We start from the raw sequence: 21,734 nt of genomic DNA on the forward strand, positions 1-21,734 counted from the left end.
CAAATACAAAGACAATGGTGTCATTATTCAGCTCAGTTTAGTTCAAAGTTGATTCAAATAAGTTCAATACTATCATGACTGTTGTAAAGTTCATTAGTTATGAAGCAAACTCATACTCATAAAGCAGAAGATAACAGTATCATTATTTAGCTCTAGTCAGTTGAGTGTTGATACATTTTAGTTCATTAACAGTGCAAATATAATCAAATTATGTCCTCCCTAGCAACTTCAAAACAATGTTAAATCCATGTTGATGTGTCAGTGCTATTCGCATTAATTTATTTTTATAGTTTATTTATTTAACCGTAATATAATTGACGGTATACTGTAATGTTGATTTTACATAACTGTAGTTGAAGTAACATTGAAATCTCAACAAAAAATATGTTAATGTCATTAAATCAACATTATATTGCGATGTTGATCACTGCTGTAATTCATCAACACTCAAATGAACAGAAATAATCAATAATCGTTGCTATAGCGATATTACAATGTGAAGTTAGTTCAACACTGCAATGTTGGTTCTAAATCACTTTTGTTGAAACAACATTGAAAACACAACTAAAACGTTAACAGTTAAATCAATGTTGCAATCTGATATACCCAGGGTTAAAGGGATAGTTCACCCGGAAATGAAAATTCTGTCATCATTTACTCACCCTCAAGTTGTTCCAAGCCTGTTAGACTTTCTTTCTTTTGTTGAACACAAAAGAAGATATTTTGAAGAATGTTGGTAACCAAACTGTTAACTAAAGAAGAAAGGAACTCTTTTAGGTGTGGTACAACTTGAGGGTGAGTAAATGATGACAGAATTATATTTTTTGGGGTGAACAATACCTTTAGTGTTGAAACAACATTTAACGATTCAGATAAATTTACATGCTATGTCAACAAATGAATGATGTTACTTCAGAGCAAGTCAGCTTAACTGTAGTTCACTCAATAGACAATATGATAACTTTTTCAATTTGCTGAACACAAAATTAGAAATATGGATGTAGTATCATTGAAGTTTGATTATTTACTATATACGTCTACATGAAGGTATGCTTACACGACAACAATGTACTAAAAGAATGAGGTACAGAAGAGAACATTGTCAAAACGATCACGCATCCGTGAAAATGACTAAAAATGCTGTATAATGCATGCCAGGCCGGTAGTTGGCAATATCACTTTTTAAAGAAACACTATATTTGCCTGTGCACATTTTTTCAGACTGAACATGTAATACACATACGCATGACATCACTGTTACATTTTTGTATTTTACATAGAGACGATAACAGTATCGTTTTCAAAAACATGCACTTTGAAACACATTTTCAAAAGTTCACATGTTCAGGCCCCCAAAACACTGTTGTTGTGTAAATGACTGGACAAAGTCCATTCAGAGTTTTAAATTGTAAATTTTTTTTAGTCGCCTAAACGCCCCCTAAAATGACTAAAGCTTCAATAACTGTTACAGATTCTCTAATGAACAATTGTAAATGGAAGCATTGTGGCAGGGATGTGTAGTCTTCAAGGCCTTTTTTCCAGCTGAATTTATCTCCAGTTCAAATTAATCACACACAAAGGGTCTAATTAAGGTCTTCAGGAACTGTAGTAACTTCCAGGCAGGTTTGCTGAGACTGGGCTCTGCATGAACATGGAAAAAATCTCATTTGTCTCCATTTTAAACCACATGACAAGTGTTCCCAGTTTACTTTTAGAATAACTGAGCTGATGTGTTTTCAATTTCTTTTAAGCTCACTGACTGGGGAACAGCCACTAGCGTTCTGCATGGATACTTGCATGACCTTGTGGTTTTTAAATACAAATTAATGTTAGTTCAATGTTACAGTCTTCACCCATGTGTGCTGTCGAGTCATCAATATTTCAAATTGCTGATCCATTGGATCGATGTCACCTTAATATCTGGGTCTCTGGTGACATATTTGAATAATTTTAAGGTTATGATGATGAGACCTTAGTGAGTCTATTCACAGAAAATATGCTGTCTGTAGTTGCAGAACATCCTGACAGGTAACTTTTTTTCTACCTATATTTTTATTCTCAAACATTTACAGGCTGGCATGTGTGTTTCTGGTTATCATCCTGCCAATGGGTTTATCTTGTGCATTCTCTACCTCTGACTTTGAACGGACATGCGGTTCACAAGTGGTCACCATTCATTTCATTTGAGCTGCGTCGAGCACTGTAATATGCCGCATATATGCCATGCAGTTTGACTCACCCCATCACTCTTCACGATATAAATGCGGCACGAGTGTGTGCATGTGTATGTATCTTCAGCAGTCTCATTCATCACACTCTGCCCAGCACTAATCAAAGCTGAGGCCTAGACTCAGCCCATGCCATGCATTTAAACTGTCTGAGGATTAAACTGATGTCAGCGACACTCAGTCTCTGTGTGTGCATAAGTATGTGTGCTTCTCTCCAGGGAGGCAGTGAGGTTTCTGCCACTGTACATTAAGGCAGTAGACAGTAGCCACAGGAGGAGGCCGAATCCCCATCTCCAAGGTCACTGCTCCCTCAACACCCACAGCTCCTGACGTCACTCATGCGATTTTTCAATGTTTCTGACAAATACTGATTTTCCCAGAAGCTACAGCCAATCATTCACTCTTTTGCGGTCTAGCACACAAGCATGTTTACATGGTTAACATAAGGACATATTGTACTATAAACTTACATTGTTTATATTTAAACATAATACAAAAGTTCATTCTAGTCCTCTAATTTGTTTGCTTATTGGTAGTGACAAATAACTCTCTTCATGTGTGTTCAAAAACCCCACGATGCATAGCAGTTTAGAGAATGCCTGGATGAAATGTTTCATTCAGCAACACTAAAAATATGGTAAAAGTAGTAAGAGTAATATGCAACAGATTCATTCAGGAACAAATGATGTGATTCTTTGAGTGAGTCATTGAATCATTCAGTCAATTGATTCAAAACATCACTAATGTGTGTTGCTTGGAGATGCAGTAGGTTTTATACAGATCTATTATCATTGGAGCAAAAACGCAATAACCTGCAATATTGTGTCTAAAATATAAGTTACTCAATTTTAATGTATTTTTGTATTATAGTCATATTTATAGCGCCATATTTAATTTTTGACGGGTGAGACGTGAGGCATACTGGATAGTTTTATAACAACAAGCCAATTGTTCAGCTGACTATACATATTTCCAAAACACTTTTCCAAAACACTTTCTTTAGACAAAAACTCCTTTAAAAGGTTTAGAAATTTGTGAAATGTGTAAATAATGTGATGTAGGACCTTTATACAGTCTATCTCACAATCTTGTTTTCATTCATGTAAAATTCAAATTGGTGTCTACAGTGTACTCATGTCTATATAAAATTTGCAAATCATGCTGTATCAATTGTTAAAAATGACTCTCACCAGTGCCCTTACAGTCATCAGAATTATTTTTAGACTTTAATTTCCCATTTCCCCTAAACGCACACAGCCACATATATGGTGCTAATTAAGTGTTGAGAGAACACCACACGTTCTGCTTTCCCCTGCATTCTCTCAGTCATCAGGATTATATTTCAACTTGTGATGTCTTCTCTCTTCCATAAACACCCACAGTCAGACATACAGAGCTCATCAAGCATGAAGAGCAACCACCGCACTTTCCCTTCCCTTTCTCTCAATCATTAAGACTTTTGGGAGAAGCATCTTCATCAACTCTCTGGTCATTTCTGCAGTTATACAAAGCTTATGTCTCACTATGTCTCAGTATTTTCCAAGCATTTTTCTTCCGATCAAAAATGCTTTCCTACTGGCTTGAGCCTCAAAATTGTCTATTTTTCAGTCATTTCAGTTTTGTCCATTATGAGAACACAATTCATTTTACTATATCTCTTTAGCAGGGTCCAAAAGTCTGAGAGCTCTAAAGTGAAAATGCTTCTTTTTGATATTAATTCAATTTTCTCGTTACAAATGATATTAAGTCAAAGCTTCACAATAAAGATGGCCTGGGGCCAGTTAAGTGAGCTGTCATCTTTGTGACTTATTGGATCAGCACTTCAGCACTTCACTAATCATGTTCATATATTCTTTTTACACTATCAATTTTTTTTGGTAAAGAACAGAAGGCTTAACATTTGATAAAAAAAATTACTTTAAATGTGTGAAAATGAATTGTAGTAATATTTTTCAAATAATATAATACATATTAAATAAAAATATACATATCAAATATGAGATTGAAATAGATATATCTACATTTTAAGTTATACTAATACTAATATTTTATCGTCTTGAATAAAAACACAAATTTCCTTATCTGATTAGTGACCTTGAAATAGTGCAGGATCGTAAAGGAGTCTTAGTCATCTCATTTATTTGACATCATAATGTTTTCTTTGTTTTACATTTTCAAAATCTTAAACTTTCTCTTCATTTATATAATTGATCTTGAATCTCCGATTTTCAGTTTTTGTACATGCTAAAGCTCTCTGTTTAAGTTTAAAGAAGTGTGACTGAATGAAGATTTTCCAGTTCCCAAAGTTAAAGTGTTACTGCCGAGGGCAGACAGTGTGTTAACCTTTCTAACCTCTATCTATATTACACACATTCACACAAACACTCAGGAAGTCATTTATCCAAGCACACTCATTAAGATTTCCATGTATTAGCATTTAGCAGTCGCTGCTGGGCAATAGTGCTGCGATCGCTCGTGTTTAGAGATGCAGATGTATTAGAGCGCCGTGGTTTAAGGCGTCTGCCCATGGTCTAAACAGCCTCGAGACTGAACCAACCAGTTCCTGATTACCAGTAAATTACCCCAATTACAAAGCCACATACAGCCCCAGGTTCTCCATCGCTCGGTGAGCATGTGTGTTCACTGATGTGTGTGTATTTGTTTACCTGTTTGCTAGCTAGGAGTTATTCAGCTTCATTAGCGAGCATTCGTCCTTGCTATAGTCATGATTGCTGTGTTTTCCCGCCACAGTCTGCAGCCACATTCCAAACTCACCCCAAAACAGCGGCTTTAACCGGAGTGAACACACCCCTACACAACCTACACAACCCAGAGATTCAAAGCATCCCAAAGCCAACGACCGCACGTCCCACACATCCCTGAATATCTGAGATTATACCAGCATTGTACAGACAAATAGCACCTTTTGGTCCAAACCAAAGTCCATGTGCTGTTTTCCAGAAGCTGTATATGAACATCCCAAAACCTTTAATTACACACCCAATAAAAAGTCTTTAATGTGACTGAGTTATTGCGACCTAACAAGGGAATCTGTGGCTTTGTCCTGTGCCACAACACCCACTCCATTATCTGCTATAAAAATAACAATGAGCTGGGAGAGAGAAAGAAAGAAATTGAGGGAAGAGAGAGAAAGGAGGACAGTAATGATCATTACAGACGTCCATGTTGTCCTTTTCTACCATAGATGCTGTCATTTTTTTGTGTGTAAAGTCTGTACTCCATTGATTAATGCTATTATCTTTCTCTCTCAATCATTATTTGAAATTATTGCTCATCTAGCTATTTGGCCGGCCCCAGTAAACACACTGCTCTATAATGTGAGTGTATGAGACAGTGAGAAACCACACAGCTTATAATTGCAGCTTACATGACTGTCGTCATCATCACTAATCAGAGCAGCAGGCTACTGAAAGCCTGTTAGACACAAGCCAAGACCAGAGTCTGCCTGTGTTTGAAGAGCCACAACAAACCCACAGTCCATTCTTTCCACACATGTATTATGCAAAGGGTGTAGATGACTCTTTGTGCACACAGAATGTACTTTTTGCTTGTGTTATTATTTGGGTCAATTACTGGATGCTCATTTTTATCTATGAATTTATTCAGAAATCCATTAGAAATGCTATCCGTACATATAATGACTTCATTAAACCTCTTCTGTGATGAGAATGTTTTTCATTTTTCATTTTAAATTCAATTTGAATTTTTCACTTAAATAAAATAAATAAAAATGAAACTGCTTTGTTGTTGTTTGAAAAACCTCTGCCTACCAAATCAAAGCCATGCAAGGCAACCAAAATAATAATAATAATAAAAAAAACCATAAGGAAACAATATTACACAGAGGAGCCCTCTGTGTCAAGGTCAGTCTCTTTAGTTAATGACAAGGTTCAGGTTGTAAAATGTCATGTGGTGTGACATTTATAAATTAATAATACATGATAATTGTAAAAGAAAAATCATAAGTAAATGTAAAGCCATTTTTAAAAAAAAAGGAAAAAAAATTGTACCTTCAATCGTATGCATTCACATTTAAAATGCATGGAAAATGTCATTATTTTGTTTCATTAAAAATGTAAACCTTTTTGAAAATTAACAGTAATAATAACTTTCTTGAAAATAGTAGGGAGTTTTTTATTATTATTTGAAGCCATTATTGATTAAGATGTATACTTAAATGTATTCAAGGTGCAAGGAAATGTCAACTTTTTAAAATAATAATAAAAATAATTTGAAAAATAAGTGTACAAATGTGTCAAATTATTTGAAAAATAAAACTGATTCAAATGTGTACTCTCAAATGTTTTCAAGGTTTCACATATTTCATGTAAACCTTTAAATCTTTAACAAAACAATCTAATTAGTTTGACTTTCTTTCTCTGAGATATGAGTGAAGTCTGTCACAAGTTATTTCTTTCTTTCTTTCTTTCTTTCTTTCTCATGGAAACTTATGTTTGCTGTGTAGTTTATTTGTGTAACCTGTAAATTGTCAGTCGAATGTGTCCTTTAGAGTCCCATGTCATTTCACTGTAATCTTTACACACTGTGCCCCTTGTATCGCGTAGAATGTATTCTGCTTGTTCCCATATTGTTCTTTCACTGTCAATCCAGTCCAGTTCTACAGAAGAAATGGATGATGCTGATTTTCTGCTATTTATTTTCACATACAATGCACTAGTCTTGTCTTTTGTGCCTGCTAAACTGTTTCTAAATGTGTTTCTGAATGATATGACTCCTGCTATACTCAGTGCTCTCCCGCTCCCACCTAGCTATGAATGCCTCACATTAATTTAGATGAACTTAATTAAGCAATCATGTGATTATCTGATTCATCTGATGTCTTCATTGCAAGGACCAAATTTACTATGGATTTCATCAGTGGCTTTTAACACCATCCCATTTTTTAATGTTCACTCTCTCTCTCTCCGAAACATATACTACCTCAACCGCAAACTAAATTAAAAGCTGATCTAGCGCCATAAAAATCTGCTCTCCATAAAATTTAACAAGACCATTAATACCAATGTTATATTAGTCCACCCATGTATATTGCAGGCTCTCTTTGTTCATGCACATACATGTGAGTTTTCACAATCAGCATCAGCTGTGCATCTGACCATCACACCCCGCTGTACCCTTCTGTCACAGCTGCTATGGAGACACAGGCTGGATCTGTCAGTGTAGTGTCATGGCAACCGTCTCTCGGGTGACAGCAGATGAAGAGTAATCAATACGCAGTGTTAAGCAGAAACAGCAATGAGATGCATATGAGTGAAGTCTGTCACAAGTGTACTGACGCTCAAACACTGAATCAATATGTCCATCCAGTTCATGAAGAGTTCATTTCCCTCACTCAAACTCTACCTTTATTTAATATACCGAGACAAATCAGTGGCGTTTCACTGAGGCATGTGAACAGAGCTGCTGTTTTGCAATATTTGAAAGTGTATGCAACAACAGGGTGTTAAATATCTGGGCTAGTGTCTGAGCCATCAACACTGATGAGAATAGATTCATACCACAAGAAATGTGCTCACTTTAATTCATATAAAACTAGATACTATTTAGATATAATTAAATTGGACAGCACTATAATGTATCACTTTTTTAAAACTAAAAATAATAGGTATTGTGGGTGAAAAACTTTGGAAAAATATAGAATATAAAATACTATAGGATTTATTTAAAATAACAAGGTAAACATTAGGTGTAGGTATTTTAATAACTATTTAGTTTGATATTGGTTTGAATTTGCTTAGACATTGTAAAATAGCATACTTTTATTTTATTTTCTTTGAAAGTGCCATCGTGTCATTATGAAGTGATGAAATTTTCACATTCTGAAATGTTATTTTCTAAAAAACATTATTTAGATTTTTTAAATATATTTTTAATATTATATTAAGTCATAATAATTCATTCATAATCTATCTATAATAGAAACATAATTTTTTCTACTATTAAAATTAATTCCAATTATTTTTATAAATTTTTATTTTTTATTTTGACAGTCCTAATAATCATAATAAATTAAGTTCAACAAAGCAAATTTACACACACACACACACACACACACACACACACACACACACACATATATATATATATTACAAATAATTTTAGACTAGAACAAATTATATATGCGTATATTACATATTAGAAAACCTTTTTTAATTAAAATTAATTCTAGATATCTGTATATTTTATTTTATTATTTTATTTTGACAAAGGTATGTTCAACAAAGAAAATGTAGGTCTTTCCAAATACACTCCAGATGTACATAAGAGAGAAATAAAAGACAATTTATTTTTTTATTTTTTATTAACACTGGATATAATTCAAATTCTAAGTCAATTCAAAAACTCCAAGACAGAAATTTGTTCAGTTTTAAGATTTAAAATAAAAAGAATCATTGTAATAATGGCCATTTTAAGAATGCTGAATGGTATCTAAAATAACACAAGATCAAAGTAACACATTTCTTGTTTAGTTAAAAGTGCATCTTTTATGAACATGACAGCAATGAAAGAGATTCGAACACTAAGATGTGTTTTGGCAAACATGCCAAAGTATGTTCTCCCCCAGCTCTTGTCAGGAAACGCTGTCAGAGTTGTCATAGCTGATTATGTAGGCCATGAAGGCATTCTCAACACTGAGTCGTCATGACATGACATGACAAATAGCCTATATGTTTATTTAAAGTTAAACAGCATTAGGTCAGAGACTGGCTGGCACTACTCATTTTGGAAATGTCAGGTCCGTAGCAGCTATGGGCCTAATGACTAATGTTTCTCAGACTGGCCTACAAACAGCTACACTGGTCTGTGCCTGGCACAAAAATAATTTGATAGGAATGAGGAAACAGGCCATCTTTTATAAAGGCATAATAGTTTCGCCACACGAGGCGCTGCAGGTGAGCGCTTATAACCATCTGGGCCACAGGATGAAAGATGACCAAATGATGACTCATTATGTGAAACATTCTCTTTGTGTCTGATCTCAAAGACAAAGATGTATTGTCTGTGAATGAACCTTAGCATTTTCTGTATCTGATAGAGAATAGGAAGAACGTGTTAAATTTCTCATAACTAATGGTTGGAATGTCTGGAAACCGAAACTAAAATCCTCATACATACAGTATACAGTAAGTGGATACCCACCCCCCAGTTTATACAAAGCAAACCATACAATCCGGTATTTCCTGTCCTGAGGCTCAAGCTTTGACTGAAAAAGTCAGATTTTTAGGCAGCCTACAGCACACACAAGCCTTATCTTTTAATATCCATAAAGAAATGGGTTAGCAGCTCAAATGGTCTGGAAGCTATGGCTTGATGTGCCCTATAAAAATGGGACGAAACAGGAAACAAGACATTTATCCAGTGTCCAGTGCATTTCCAAAACGTTGACAGAAGACAGAACTGCGAGAAGTCGTGTGCATGACAGTTTCTGGGCGGCCCGTTGATTCAGATTGACGCTTGTGTGATTTAGCTCGGCTTGGGTTGTGAGTGTGTGTGTTTGTTTGAAGCTCTAGAAGTCCTGCTGAATAAATAAGTAAGAGAGTGGCTGTCAAGCCTGATGAGGAGTTATTTCTAAAATACTGCATGTCGCAGAGCACCCTGCTCTGTTTGGGCTGCAGGGCATTCTGGGGGATCTCAGTCTGAAAAGCTCTGGCCATGACCACAGTTAGATAGAGCAAGCACTGTCCGGTCATTCACATCAAAAACTGTCTCTCACTAACATGCTGATAAGCTGAAAATTATTTTTATGTTGTGGTCATTAAATTAGCATATAAAAAAATTAAAATAAATAATGCATCTATCTATTTATCTATCTGTCTGTCTGTGTCTATCTAGATACTGAAGATGCTTTGTTAGAGAAATCAACTAGATCGTCATGACTGTTGTAGTACCTTTGTCCCGCATCCACTGTTTAGACCACATTGCTTCAACAATATAGATCTGTCAATAAAGTCACACAGATGGTGGAGTAATAACTTCTACTAATTGGTTCAAATTAACGTTAGATTATAGCTGTCAATAACATGGCATTAAAAAAAGTCTTACCTTCCCTAAACCTTTGAACAATAGTGTATATATACATACACACATACAAACAATCGACCAATACAGCACAGTTAATTTGGCAGAATGATAATAGCTTTCTGGAACATACATTGTTGTCAGGCAATCTGACTGGACGGTCACTTACATGCTTCGGGGAGAGTCTATGAGTGTGCCATCTGAGGCTGACACTACATGTACATTATCCATCAACAAGTGCAAAATCGTACCCGCCATCACACAAGCACACATTAGAGCACAGCAGTTTGGCTTTGCGATCACGCAGGCTTGCTGGCATGTCACCGCTCCACAAAAGCAGCACAAGCGTTTGTGAGTGTAGAGCGGTCTAACTCTGCCCTTTCCAGCTGCAGAAATGAGACGAGGTCAGGGGCATCTGAGAGAGAGAGAGCAAGAGCCAAAAGGCTATGCAATGAAGGACAAGAGAGGAGAGAAGAAGAGTGAGAGAGAAAGAGAGGGGTAGCAGTGTCATCTCTCTGCCCGCTGGCCTTCCCAGCTGTTGTTCTTTCTTTCTGCTTTCCCCTTCACATTTCATCTGCCTTCACCCCACACAGACCCCTCGTTCTCTCCGTCTCAGTGTCTCTCTTTTTCTCCCCGATGCTCCCCTCCTATTTTTCTCTGTGACTCAGTGAAACAGGTCAAGTGTTACTGAATTTCCCCTCCAGCTCAACCTGCCTAATACAAGGCATGACTCTATTTAAAGGGATAGATCACCCAAATATGAATATTGTGTCATCACTTACTCACCCTCATGTCTTTCCAAACCTCTTGACACTTTTTTCCATTGATTTTCACTATATGGATAAAAAAAAAAAAAATCAGAATATCCAAAAAAAGGTCTGGAATGACATGAGGGTGAGTAATCGAAGACAGAATTTTTTGGGAGGATGAACTATCCCTTTAATTGGGCGTTTGTTTTTTTTTTTTTTTTTTTTTTTTCTCCTCTCCCTCGCTCCAGTTTTTCACAAGTTCATCAAACAACCGCAGTAAGAATATTTCATCAAGCACGGTGAGTAATGGCTTCTCCCGTCATTGTTACTTGCACCTCTTGCCACATGTACAGTTTATCTATCTCTGTCGCTGATGAGGGATTCACATGTGATAAGTGCAGGGAAATAGTTAGGCTGACAGAGAAGATTTTAGAATTAGAGACACGCATCCAAACTTTAATTGAGGACAGTAAGAATGTTAGGGCTCTAGATACGGCTTTGGATGCGTCTAGCTCAGGGATTCCTGTACATTGTTCGGTTCCGGAAACAGAGCCCCTGCAGCAGGGCAACTGGGTGACGGTGAGGCAGCGTAGTCGTGGGTCAAAACACCGCTCTTCTGTTCCGATCAAAACATTAAACAGGTTCTCCCCACTCAGTGATGCACCCACTGAGAAACCTGATGAAAGTGCTCTAGTTATTGGTGATTCTATTGTACGGAACGTGAATATAGAGACACTAGCCACCATAGTCAAATGTTTACCGGGAGCCAGAGCGCCTGACATCTTGGCAAATTTAAAAGTTCTGGCTAATGCTAAACGTAAATACAGTAAGATTGTTAATCATGCCGGCGCTAATGATGTTCGACTTCGCCAGTCGGAGATCACTAAAAATAACATTAAAGAGGTGTGTGAACTTGCAAGCACGATGTCAGACACTGTAATATGCTCTGGTCCCCTCCCTGCTTACCGTGGTGACGAGATGCATAGCAGATGGTGGCGCCACTCTTCTCTCTAGAAATATGGCAAATAGTCTTAGTGTTTATACTTGACTAACTGGGGCCCAGGTCAGGAAGCAGACAGACTGGCTAAACCGACCGTCTGCTAGCTGCCTCCCGTCACAGAGGTCAGTTAATTCTCAGCACATAGAGACTTTTTCACCTAGATATCACACTATAGAGACTGTGTCTGTTCCCCGAACTAGAAAAAACAAAAAACGTCCAAACCAAGTTAAGATTAACAATTTAATTGAGGTTCAACAAATAAAAAACAGAAGCAATATGGATAAACAAATGATAAAGCTTGGCTTATTGAATATCAGATCCCTTTCTACGAAAACACTTTTTGTAAATAATATGATCAATGATCATAATATAGATGTACTCTGTTTGACAGAAACCTGGCTAAAACCTGATGATTACATTATTTTAAATGAGTCCACCCCCCAAGATTACTGTTATAAACATGAGTCACGTCTAAAAGGCAGAGGTGGAGGTGTTGCTTCAATTTATAACAACGTTTTCAGGATTTCTCAGAGGGCAGGCTACAAGTATAACTCGTTTGAAGTAATGGTGCTTCATATAACATTATCCAGAGAAACAAATGTTAATGATAAATCCCCTGTTATGTTTGTACTGGCTACTGTATACAGGCCACCAGGGCACCATACAGACTTTATTAAAGAGTTTTAAATCCGAGTTAGTTCTGGCTGCAGATAAAGTTTTAATAGTTGGTGATTTTAATATCCATGTTGATAATGAAAACGATGCATTGGGATCAGCATTTATAGACATTCTGAACTCTATTGGTGTTAGACAACACGTTTCAGGACCTACTCATTGTCGAAATCATACTCTAGATTTAATACTGTCACATGGAATTGATGTTGATGGTGTTGAAATTATTCAGCCAAGTGATGATATCTCAGATCATTATTTAGTTCTGTGCAAAATTCATATAGCCAAAATTGTAAATTCTACTTCTTGTTACAAGTATGGAAGAACCATCACTTCTAACACAAAAGACTGCTTTTTAAGATATCTTCCTGATGTAACCAAATTCCTTAGCATATCCAAAACCTCAGAACAACTTGATGATGTAACAGAAACTATGGACTCTCTCTTTTCTAGCACTTTAAATAAAGTTGCTCCTTTACGCTTAAGGAAGGTTAAGGAAAACAGTTTGACACCATGGTATAATGAGCATACTCGCACCCTAAAGAGAGCAGCCCGAAAAATGGAGCGCAGCTGGAGGAAAACAAAACTAGAGGTATTTGGTATTGCTTGGCGGGAAAGTAACATATCCTACAGAAAAGCATTAAAAACTGCTAGATCCGATTACTTTTCTTCTCTTTTAGAAGAAAACAAACATAACCCCAGGTATTTATTCAATACAGTGGCTAAATTAACGAAAAATAAAGCTTCAACAAGTGTTGACATTTCCCAACACCACAGCAGTAATGACTTTATGAACTACTTTACTTCTAAAATCGATACTATTAGAGATAAAATTGCAACCATTCAGCCGTCAGCTACAGTATCACATCAGACAGTGCACTATAGACCCCCTGAGGAACAGTTCCACTCATTCTCTACCATAGGAGAGGAAGAATTGTATAAACTTGCTTAGTTGGGGACACTTCATCTACAGCGATATCGTTGACTTGATTGCAAATAAATGCACAGACACTATTTAACTGAACAGAGATGACATAACTGAATCCAATGATGAACTGCCTTTAACTATCATTTTTGCATTATTGACACTGTTTTCCTAATGAATGTTGTTCAGTTGCTTTGACGCAATGTATTTTGTTTAAATCGCTATATAAATAAAGGTGACTTTGACTTTGACTTTTTTTTATACTTTTTTGAGCGTGGCCGGTAGTGGTTTTCATTCATTTTTATCGCAGGTCAGAAAAAATAAAGTCTCAAAAGTTTAGAAAGGCAGGGTAAATAATTGATGAACAAATTAGATTTTTGGGTGAACTATCCCTTTAATGGTGCTTCTTTATCCTTTTTTGGAGCTTAGCAGGCCAAGGTCTTAGTCCATTTTCATTGCAGGTTTAAAAAAAGAAAGTTGCTAAAGCTTGGAATGACATGAAGGTGAATAAATGATGAAAGAATAAAATTTTGGGGGTGAACTATCTTTTTAACACATTCACAGAGAACATAAAAACTCCCAATCACACAGACTGTGCAGGGGTAGCTCATCATTACCGGCCCATCACATTTTTGTAAGGCACTCAACATTAAGCCAGAGAATCAGCCATCGGTGCTTCATTTGATGTGTGGTCCACATATACACCACAAGCGATGTGGAACTGACTCTGCAGGAATATGGCTCATGAAGTCGACTAGGTGTGCGAGCGTTGAAGGGTGACAAGATGTTTCTGAGTATTATGCTGTGGAATAGATACAGAGAGTGGTGTGAAGTATGTCATTGCAGTCCCATTATTTGATGGTGCGGAAAAGATTGTGTGGTGGAAACAAGCTGTAAATAACTGCTGTTGAAGAGTAGGCTGTTTAAAGTAAACAACCTGCAATTTAAACACCATCCATTGCATTCTCGGAAGGTGACTTGAGTGTTTAAACCTGCTGGACCTATTTAATTAAAATGTTTTAAATAGCAAAAGATGACTTTTAATGAATGTGTCCTTTTAAGGATAATGTAACCAGTTACCACAGCACGGTAACTTAATGTGAATGCAAATGATTTGATGAACGGAAATCACTGATGTAAGTACAGAATAGCTCTAGAAGGTAATTAATCTACTTATTGAATATTGACACCTGGATTGTTAGTCGATTGAATATTATTAACCTATTTATGTTCCTAAGACAAAATATAATAATGAAAATCTGCTCTGATCAAAATAGCCATTAATTTCATGCAGTGCAGTCTGATGCAGCTCGAGAATAACTGTGATGTATTTAGAAATGGATTCAGGAACAAAAGCAGAGATATGAACACTGCACAGGCTGATGGGAAAAACATTCTCAGTTAGGTCTCTTAGAGGAGATCAAGGCTTTTTGCATATGGAGTCAAATCATATGTCATTAGAATGACATGTATAATATAATATGTAAAAAATGATATTTGTTTATATTTGTATACATAGATAGAATCTTCACACTATGTTTTTCCAGTAACAGTTAATCCTGATCATTTCTATCAAAAAATCTATTTTTGTCATCACTGGAATAGTTTACATTTTAAATATTTAAAAATAGAAAAATTTAATTTTACATTATGATAATATTTCACGATATTACTGTTTTAACTGTATTTGTATAATATACAGTCTTTGTAAGCATAAAAGACTGATTTTGGAAACATTCAAATATCTTACCGACCTCAACAGTACGTTTTTTGTTTTTTGGGCCGACATGGTAGCTGTCACTGTATTGAAAAGAGTGAATCTTTGCTGTTCCACATGAAAAATAACAGCATGTGGGTTCAGAATGGTCATGACGGTGTGTAAATGAATACTATTTTCTGGATAAACTATTCCCTTTTACATGAAGAGTAAGAGTCCAATGACTTAAATAGATGTGAACTGTGCTAAAATTACTAAGCATGTCTTTGATATTGTGATGTACAGTCCTCCTCATGTATGGATGGTGGACTGGGCAGTGAAGTGTTACTGCAGTGGATGGTTTTGATGCGATATTGAGCAGTGGAGTGTATGTCTGGACTAGTTGTTTAGCGTAAAGGATAACAGTGGATGCTGTGGAATGGAGTGTTTGAGCCAGTCAAGCAGAAGTGAGCAGCACTGAAGCTGCAGAAATGATCTAGACGAGGGAAGAGAGAAGAGAAAAGTGCGCTCTGCTGGGTTGTCAGATGGATTATTTCACAGCATCCCACACTCATTCATCCATATCACTTCATCACTATACACAACCTCTCCAAAACGAAAGAAAGAGAGGGATGGGTGATATAAGAACAGCAAAGGAAGAGGAAGGGATAACAGGAGGCGAAGAAAACACTGATGGGTCTTCAAGTGATAGTTCTTAAGTGATAGTCTTTATGTTGTTTCTTCATTTTGGACCAGAAAGGAATGAACAGTTGGTTCAAGTCATAAAAACACTATGACATGCGTTTCTCAAAAGTATCTTTAGATATGGTCACAATATTTGTTGTAAAAGTACACGTTTGAATGTGCTCTAACCTAAAGTTATACTGGGGTATGATGTAAGAGGGAACCCCTGATTGAATCAAACATATGTTTAATTGATTGAACAACATGCATGTTAGATCCTGTACCCACTAAATTACTGAAAGAGTTGTTACTTGTAGCAGAAGAACCACTTCTCAATATTATTAACTAATCGTTATCTTTAGGTCACATCCCAAAACCATTCAAGCTGGCGGTTATTAAGCCTCTTATTAAGAAACCACAACTAGATCCTATTGAACTGGCAAATTACAGACCCATTTCAAAACTTTCGTTTATGTCTAAAATTTTAGAAAAAGTTGTGTCTGCTCAATTGTGCTCCTTCCTGCAAAGCACAAAGATCTCTATGAATAATTTCAATCAGGTTTCAGGCCCCGCCATAGCACAGAAACTGCACTTGTTAAAATTACAAATGACTTGCTTCTTACGTCAGAACAAAGGCTGCATCTCATTGCTAGTTTTACTTGATCTTAGTGCTGCATTCGACACCATAGATCATGACACACTCATATTCAAGGGCAGGCTCTAAGATGGTTTAGATCCTACTTGTCTGATCGCTACCATTTTGTTTATTTAAATGGCGAGTCATCTCATTTATCACCAGTAAAATATGGAGTGCCACAAGGATCTGTCCTAGGTCCCCTTCTATTTTCAAAACACATGTTGCCCCTTAGTAATATTATTAGAAAATACGGGATTAGTGTCACGGTTGGTAAACCGTGATCTCAGGGTTTTGCACTATGTGGATGAAGTCTGTGTGTTACGCGTCAGCACTGATAAGTTTGTGGACGTCTCCGCTACTTGTCATCAGCAACAGCTGTCACTCATTACTCATCCCTTTATATTGGCTTGTCTAGCGTCTTGTGTTCGTGAGAGCGTTGTTTCATGTACGTGACTTATGTTTGCTTTTTTGTGTGTTTCTGCGTTGGATGTCTGTGTCTCCCCCGGAACCCCGTCCACTCTACGCACATCACCAACAAGCAACATCACTTACCTTCGGCTCACTTCCCCGCAGTTCCTGTGTCACCCTCTCCTGCTGCCAACACATCTCCGCCATCCGGATCCTTCACCCACCTGCATCATCCTGGACTGTGTCTTCCCTTCAGCATCATCTTTGTGTCCTATTGTTGTCCTGTATCATTGTTCTCATTAAACCGTGTTTAACTCGCACTTGCTTCCTGCCACTCCTTCACCCAGTCATTACAATTAGTTATTCTGATGATAGTCAACTATATATCTCAACAAGACCAGATGAAACTTCTAAATTATCTAAGAGTGTTAAAAATGTAAAAGATTGGACGGCCAATAATAACTTCTATTAAATTCAGATAAGACAGAGATATTACTTATCAGACCAAAACACAGTACACAGAATATCTTGGATTACAATGTGCAACTAGATAGATGTAATGTTACTTCCTTATGTTACGTTATATTAGACAAGGCCCTTAATAATTTAGCTCGTGCGTACCTAACTAGCCTTCTACCATGCTACAATCCATCACGCTACCTAAGGTCACAAAACGCTGGACTTTTGGAAGTACCTAGGATAGACAAAGTCCACTAAAGGAGGTAGAGCTTTTTCACATTTGGCTCCCAAACTCTGGAATAGCCTTCCTGATAATGTTTGGGGTTCAGACACACTCTCTCTGTTTAAATCTAGATTAAAGACACATCTCTTTGGCCAAGGATTCAAATAATGCATCTCATAATCTTGTACTGCAGTTATATCTGATCAAATGCACATTAATATTCTTTAGCTTGGGTTGAACAAATCAATTCTGCTTGGTAGAGAAAGCAACTACGCTAATTATGTCTCTATTTATTTCTCTGTTTTTGCATAACTAGGATTTACACAAGCTTCAGTCTGGATCCAGAACACCTGAGAGGAGATAATGCTAGTCACTCAGAGGACCCCAGATGATGCTAACCCTAAAACAACATACAGAACTACCAAATGTTACTATAAGTTTGACGGCAATATATAATAATTGCTGTTAATAGTGTTCAACATCTGTGTGATTACATCTTTAAGTTAATTAATTTAATTAAATTTTCCATACATTTCTGCCATATGTACATTAAGTGACAGTCACCAGTCACATAGATTTGTATCGTGAAAAGCACTATACAAATAAATTTAATTGAATAAAGTAAAACAATGAACAAAAATAGCAAAGTACTGCTCAGATGCCATGTTATTTACAGGAACAATCTAACGTTAATTTTATCTTGAACCAGCTAATTAGTAGAAGTTATTACTCCACCATCTGTGTAACCTTATTGACAGATCTATATTGTTGAAGCAATGTTGTCTGAATAATGGATGCAGGACAAAGGTATTACAACAGTAATGACTATAGTTAATTTCTCAAACAAAGCTTTATACCATGGTAGTAAAGCAGTGAACTATGTTGTTGAAACACTACCCAGAATAATTAGACTGGTTTGGTTCAAAGACTCCTTAGAAGACTATTATACAGTTTGCTAGACCTGTGGGCCACTTTCATAACACTTTTATGGTGCCTTTTTTAAGCTTAAAAGCTTCTGTTCCTAATAACTATAATTGGATGGAGTAGAGCGACCAGCATAGTCGTGATTTATTTTTTTTCTTCCATAAAAGAAGGTTTGGAACAACATGAGGGGGAGTAAATTATTAATCATTCCTTTAATCTTGCTCATAGATATACAATATAATGCATTTTCAGTGTGTGGAACAGACCGTGCAGGGGAGCTTTGTGTATCAATATACAAGAGTGGCAATATGTGCTTGCCTTTAGGAAGAGGGAAAAGTGTGTGTGTCTGTTCAGAATCCACTGAACACAAACAGTCATCCTTCTTTCATCTCACACTCTGTTTTTGCAGGTGAGCCGTCTCTCAGGGGAGAGGACAGAATGAGTCAGAGACTACAAGACTATTTCCAAGCGTTCTACACACCAAAAAGTGAGAAAAAAACCCCACACTACAGTATATGATGAATATGTATTTATGTATGTATTTATTTTTCTCTCCTTTTGATTATATATATGTGTACACACCCTCAAGTCTGTCCTGTCCATGTTTTACAATCACTCTGCTGTAGCTGCAGAGGTCCACTCATCGCTCATACCAGCAGCTTTTTCCTGTGACATCCCCAATGTCAACTGGAGGCCAGGACTACTGCTGTCTTCTAGTTGTGTGAGAATGATCGTGTTTATGAGATGAATGACACAATGCTGTAATTGCTAGTGGGTTTTTTCTGGAAGCTCTGACTTTCTGAGTTTAGAGTGTGCCAATTTAAGGTTAGTGGCGTAAGCAAATTGGTATTGGTCATGTTGTCTGTACTTATGAATCTGTACTTATGATTATATTTATTTAGCAGTTTTGTACTTGCCTGTAGTGGCAAAGCTGAGTTTTACGCAGTCATTACTCCAGACTTCAGCATCACATAGAAATCATTCTAGTATGCTGATTTGAAATAAATATTTATTATCTCAGCCGAAAACAGCTGTACTGCTTAATATTTTTGTGGAAACCATGATACATTTTAGTCAATTTAATTTATGGCATGCAAATTAATCCTAATATAAAAATATACATCATGCATACTGGTGAATTTCTATTGCATAAACTCAAATCTAAGATAAATCACAAATGTATCTGTTTTTAAATACAGTTTGTCAGATGCATCAAGGGTATAAGCGGTGCATTTATGTGTGTATAATATGCTTAAAGAATCAATTACACACCTAATGTGCATCCTTTCTCATTCATTTTGTTTCACTAATGCTACAAAACCTTCCTGTCTTTGTCAATAAGTGAAATAAAAGCATGGAAATTGGCCACTGTGTCCACTTATTTCAGATCTTAAATGCACGTCTCATCATAATTACGACTTATGAGCTCATAAGTGGAAACTTGAAGGAGCATACCTGACAGAAAGAGAAAAACAGAGAATGAGACAAAGACAGAAATCTAACAGCCAAGAGCAGATAATGGTTAACACATTCAACACAGAGTATGGTGTTACTATGGCTAACTGTCAGATTGAGTCTATATCATCATTCCTGCTGATTGAATTTGTTTTCTGTCCCCTCTAACACACGGCATCATCATCCAATCATTTCACTCGAATGTCAGTGTGTGTAAAAGGTCACTGCATCTTCTACCCATGGTAACAACCCCATCATGGAAGAGTGGCAAACCGAGCGTGAATACTCTCCAGTACTAACTGATCAATCATCCATAATCAAAGCAATTGATAAGGTCAGACAGGCCACCAGAAGAACCCCCGTCAGGCCTAATCTATCTATTCATCTGTTATCTAAGTGTCGTAGCCTCCGGGTGCCCACGGGAGACAAGGGATACCAGACGATCCTCACAGTCTGACAGCTCAGGGCAACACGGGTCAATCCAATCTCCCACTGAGAGCTGGTGCGTGCGCACACATGTCCAATTCACGGAAACATACAGATGACGGAAGTGTCACGGCTTCAGGGCCAAATCACACCAGCACATCCTCGCTTTTCACTCGGGCCTTCATACCGCTCGCTTTTTCATCTCTCCTGACCCGTCCCTCTCCATGACAGGGAATAAAAACAGAGTCTTTGGACCAGACTCGTCGCTCGCTATTAACCAGGTGAGGAATATAATGGGAGTTAAATAGAGTTTTTGCTATAGTGCTTTTTTTTTTTTGGGTATGTGATATCATTAACTCCTTTTAGCCTAAATCTTTCCCAGACCACCACAACAGGGCATATATACATCCTCAGTTACAGCCCAAAAATGACACTGCATTTCCTTATCCTGACATCATTTTTCCCTTAACCTTATGTCCCATGGGACTTTGAACAAGGGGGTGCGATGTGATACTGTTTTATTTAACAAAAGGAACAAAGAGTAGTTGTCTAGTGTCTGTTTATTGTATTGTACAAGCTTCTCTGTAATCCAGAATCTTGGCCCAGTCCATAATATATCAATATTCATTAAATATACATTTATAGCTTCTGTAACGCAAAATACACTTGGCATGACTTCTACTATTTAGCTGTAATAAAGAATAAAAAAATAGGATGCAAGGATGCATTAAATTGATCAAAAGTGACAGTAAAGACATGTTTAATGTTAAAAAAAGAAAAAGTTTATTTTCCAATAAATACTGAACTTTCTATTCATCTAAGAATGCTAAAAAAATTATTTTTTCCACAAAAATATTATGCAGCACAGCTGTGTTAAACATCGACAATAATAGGAAGTTATGCATGTACATTGAATAGAATGTTTATGAAAATAGAATTACTATATAAAATGGGATATGTAGTTTTGATGCACTGATGGTTTTAGCCCCAACCCACATCTGGTTATATCAGAATATGGATAAAAATAATAATATTAATAATAAAAAAAAGGGTAATTTTGTCATTGTAATGGATATAGAATTATAAATAATGGCTTCACTGGTCATACCTACTACTGACTATCCTGTGACACGATTTTTATCATTGGTAAACTCTCTATCATACTATAATGACTCATACTAGTTTGT

General features: G+C 36.6%; 1 protein-coding gene across 1 annotated transcript in view; it reads right to left on the minus strand.

Annotated features, from left to right (window-relative positions):
• Positions 1–1,101: 1,101 nt before the first annotated feature.
• LOC132102947 (nectin-2-like) overlaps positions 1,102–21,734 on the minus strand; it is a 55,476-nt gene continuing 34,843 nt past the window's right edge. Inside the window, exon 7 of the mRNA XM_059507692.1 lies at positions 1,102–1,641. Within this exon, the coding sequence (XP_059363675.1) occupies positions 1,565–1,641 (77 nt within the window). The 3' untranslated portion in view covers positions 1,102–1,564. The remainder of the gene's footprint in view (positions 1,642–21,734) is intronic.

This window comes from Carassius carassius, chromosome 24 (genome assembly GCF_963082965.1).
Source record: "Carassius carassius chromosome 24, fCarCar2.1, whole genome shotgun sequence".
NCBI lineage: Eukaryota > Metazoa > Chordata > Actinopteri > Cypriniformes > Cyprinidae > Carassius > Carassius carassius.